Source organism: Apium graveolens, chromosome 1, assembly GCF_009905375.1.
Source record: "Apium graveolens cultivar Ventura chromosome 1, ASM990537v1, whole genome shotgun sequence".
Lineage (NCBI taxonomy): Eukaryota > Viridiplantae > Streptophyta > Magnoliopsida > Apiales > Apiaceae > Apium > Apium graveolens.
Genome location: NC_133647.1, coordinates 103,771,583 through 103,775,821, shown reverse-complemented (window position 1 = coordinate 103,775,821; position 4,239 = coordinate 103,771,583). Strand labels below are relative to the sequence as shown.

At 34.8% G+C, this 4,239-nt stretch overlaps 1 protein-coding gene across 1 annotated transcript; it reads left to right on the top strand.

Moving 5' to 3' along the window:
* Positions 1 to 947: 947 nt before the first annotated feature.
* On the top strand, positions 948 to 3,773 carry LOC141665477 (F-box protein At2g26850-like). The gene is made up of 5 exons (XM_074471465.1): positions 948 to 1,653; positions 1,881 to 2,053; positions 2,164 to 2,238; positions 2,585 to 2,741; positions 3,388 to 3,773. The coding sequence occupies exons 1-5, from the start codon at positions 1,592 to 1,594 to the stop codon at positions 3,392 to 3,394; spliced, it is 474 nt and encodes a 157-aa protein (XP_074327566.1). The 5' UTR covers positions 948 to 1,591; the 3' UTR covers positions 3,395 to 3,773.
* The last annotated feature ends 466 nt before the right edge of the window (positions 3,774 to 4,239 follow it).

The following is a 4,239-nucleotide window of genomic DNA, read 5'->3' as shown; positions in this document are numbered from 1 at the left end:
GTGAAATCTAAAAATAGTTTAACTACCAACCTGCGACATTCATTTTTTTAGTCGCATGTTGTGACTTGGACTGTGCTTAGTAATCAACCTGCGACATATAAGTTTCAAGTCGCAGGTTGTAACTTGAATTATTTTAGGGATCAACATGCGACATTCTATCTGTTAGTCGCAGGTTGATACTTGGAATAATTTGAGTATCCAACTTGCGACGTTCAAATTTCTTAGTCGCAGGTTGTTGAGTGCAATCAATTCAAACAGGCAACCTGCGATATTCAAATTGCTTAGTCGCAGGTTGAGGAAAAATAAAAGGTAGATGTGTCCAACCTGCGATGTACAAATTGTTAGTCGCAGGTTGACACTTGGATGTTTTTCTGTTTGTGTTGCTTTGTTGTTTTTCATATCTGTGTGTGTATATATACTCCTTTATCCCGTCGCCATTTAATCTTTAGTTATACATACACAGTAGTACGAACAACAAGAGAATTGGCCAATTTTTAAATAGATTAAAAATATACCAAAATTCTGTCAAAATTCAGGGGATGTTAGAAACTCTCGATTTTAGGGGTGTACCATTATTTTCTAAATATTTATAGTTAATATATAATTTTTTTTCTAAATATTTAATCATATTTTAGATTTTTTATAGATATTGAAAAAGGGGAAAAATAATAAAAATATGATTCTTGATTTTTATAATTATCTAGACAATTGTTTAAATGTATAGTAATATTTGTGGAATTTTTAAATTTTTCTAGTTATTTTATATTAATTTTTAATTAGTCTTTAATTCAGTAAATAAAAAATAAAAAATCAGTCACTTGATTGCTATGTGGCAGAAAAGTATTAGTTTTAATCTGGACCGTCTAATCCGTTTAAAGAAACCAATTTGGGTAAATTCTGACCGTTGATTCATATAAACTTAAAAACCTACGTACATGTTTACAAACCAACAGGTATTGATTCTCAAGCCCTCTCCCCTTTCTCCTCTCTCGATCTCTCTATATGCTGTCTCTCTCTCTCTCAAACAGGTATTGATTCGATATTTGATTATTATTTTGTATATGTATATATCGTCACTTCGTCTATGTACGTGTCAATCGAGCTCGATTATAGGTTTGTCTGTTTGGCCAATTGGGCCGATTCTTCCATCAGTAGATAATCGATCTCGCGTTGGAGATTCTAAACCAATTGGGCCAGCCAACCAATTATCACTAAATGGGCACCTCTAGTGGAGATTTTGTCGCACAAGTCTGTAGCTGCGTTTTTGAGTGACTGTGGATGGAATTCGGTTCTTGAATCGCTGAGTTGTGGAGTGCCACTAATTGGAGTACTCGGAGCAGTTTTATACTGTGTAAGAGGAGGTTAGGGTTTGTGTTGATGTAGCTAGGTATGAAGATATAGTCCATAAGATAGAGATGGTTATGAGAGAAAAAGCATGTGAAGTGAAATCAATGATTGCAGCAATGGTGATTACAAGGGATTCTCTGTGAAATCCATTAAACTTTGGCTTACCAGGATATATTCAAAGTACATGCTACCATACTGAAATTGCGGAAGGACCAGAGTTTACTAGAATGGGAATGTTGGTTTTATGCTGTCATGTTATAATGCTGAACTTTGCTATGATTATAGATCGAACAACTTCAGGGCAAGGTACAAAAATTTGTAAAATGTTTAAGCTATTTATATGTTTTATATGGAGCTCAGAAGATGAATCCACATAGAAAAAAATGTACCCTGTTGATGCTGATTGTTTATATTTGTTGGATACAAGGAGACTGTTTTAACAGTTTTATGTATGTTATAAAAATTCAGAAGATTTAATGTTTTTGTTCCGGGGGTAAATTATGTCTATTGTTGAAATAAATTTTGTGTTGTAGGTACTCAGCTCAAGGTAGAGCAACAATGGAACATGATATAGAGTGGGATAGGATAAGAGCATCAACTGTTAAAACTTCTGCACATGATCTTCATCTCTCAGATTGTTTAGACGAGTTACAACGGGGGCATCACATAGAGATACAGTGGAGAAGAAACAACGATTTCCCTTATGGTAACGATTATAAACTACATTGCTGCATCTTATAATTTTTTAAAGGATTATTAAACCAGTTTAATTTGTCTGAGAATAGAATGATGAACGTATCTGTAAATGCAATGCAGGCTGGTGGTATGGAGTTGTTGGCCACTTGGGATCATGTGATGGATGCAAACTTTATTGCCAGTGTCACAGTTCTGGTAAGCAGATGAAATTTATCTGTATCCAGCTACTTCAGTTTTCCCCGTGCTCTGAAAACAAAATTTAAACAGGACTCAGATTTGAGACATTAGCTAAAAGTTATTTACTGTCTAGATTCTTGTTTCCTCAAAATAATACAACATTCCTGAATTTCAGTCTTGTTTGTGCTCAAGGCACAATGCCAAAGACTTGGCATCCTGTCATTTTATGTAAAAACACATCATGACTAGATTTCGCCACAGACTATTCCTGAAACTTAATTTGTTGCTCTTTGTATCGTAATGTCATTGACTTTGTTAATCCATTAAGCGACTTATTTAACACACTTAACATGTCCAATGACAGACGCAGTGGTACTAGAGTTCAAGCAGTATACACCAGGCTCCCGATGGAGAGAAACAATCATAGATAGGAAGCATCACAGCGAAATAGGTGACGGGTATCACTCCAGCTCCGTTCTCGGAAACATTTGTGATACAGTGGACACTTATAAAACAGAAAGGTGAGTTTTTTTTAAACAAATGAAGAATGCAAAATTCTCTCATTTGCGTATCTTGTATTTGTTATCCAAAACAGAAAAAAAAAATTATTATTAGCAAGATGTAATTTTAGAATCTCTTAATTTCACTATCTTATTGTGTTTACCATACTCAGCAATTCAGTGTGTGTTTGACTGTATGGGCTCTGAATCTGATCCTTGATGTTGCAGTTCTACACTAGGATTTAAGGTCGTTGAGAAACTTATTTGTTAGGAACAAGACCTCTGGAAAACTGGCTCTAGTTTATACTTTTGATGTTTTTTTTTTAATTTTTTTTATCTTTTTGATGTTGTGTTTAAAGTAGTTATATGATCAAGTAAAACAGTTTTTTTGGTAATCTTTTTTTTTTAATTGAAAAAAGACACTGTTTAATAATGAAAGATTTTATAAAATTATATTACTCTGTCACCCTTGTAGGTTTGTCCCTGCACTCGTGTCCAATTTTGTGTTTAGGATTCTTGATATTTTCTATATTGGGAATCGAATGCGTTGATCAATATCCAAGTCCCACGCTCGCCACACAAATGGTGTGGCCTTTCTTTTCTGCACACATGATTTGTATGTATACAAGATATACCCTTGACTAACTAGAGTTTTTTTTGTGTGCAGATTATGATGATGAGAGCCCGTTAAAGGATTCTGGTCTGAAACCACCCATGATGGCAGATTATATAAGAACTACCTCATTACAGTGGTCAAATAATGGCCATGACACCAGGCCAAGGACATGCCATTTTATCTGCTGAAGTAGTTGTTGATTTTGAAAAGCAGAGTTATGTAGTAATTTCCAAGTCTGAACGTGTGTAGTAGCTGTATTAATTCTGGTACTTTGGAATTGTCCAGTAATATCACGTTTGCAAATGTAATCTTTTGGTAATTAGAAATTGTCTAAATGATGTAGTTCATCATACTGGTGATATTATATTGTCTTTCTAATGACTTTAATTGGGAAAACAGTTCTATATAGTTCTAATATAGAATTGGGCTTTAATGTATGCAGAAAGTATATATCAAAATTTGACCATTGTTATTGTGTTGCAATAGCTATTAAAAATGTTGCAAATAGGTACTAAAAAGTGTTGTAAAAGTGTCACGTGTCAAGCTGGACCCACATGTCAGTGGGCACCACTTGTCAGTGGGCGCCACCTATCAGTGTGCCCCACAACTGCCACGTGTCAAAAAGTCACGTGTCAAAGTGCCTCGTGTCAGTCCACATGGACTTTGGCCCCCTTTTTTTTGCCATGTCATTGCTTTTTGCAAAATAATTTTTGGTGTTGTACTTGATAATAAAATGTTGTTTTTGAACCCTAAGGCAACGCCAAAATACTAACATTACAAAAGTGTTGCCGTTAAAATTTTTTGGTCTGTTGTAACATTTATTTGACCTGTTGCAACGTTTGTAGAATGATGCAGAAGGCCACTTTTGGTGTAGTGCTTCTTGCTGGTACAGAAGTAGGACTG

Excerpts from the sequence above, each read along its gene's own strand:
- LOC141665477 (XM_074471465.1), top strand. The coding sequence starts at position 1,592 with ATGCTGTCATGTTATAATGCTGAACTTTGCTATGATTATAGATCGAAC. Across the intron at positions 1,654-1,880 it reads TCGAACAACTTCAGGGCAAG|GTACTCAGCTCAAGGTAGAG; the intron begins GTACAAAAATTT and ends TTTGTGTTGTAG. Across the intron at positions 2,239-2,584 it reads TTGCCAGTGTCACAGTTCTG|ACGCAGTGGTACTAGAGTTC; the intron begins GTAAGCAGATGA and ends GTCCAATGACAG.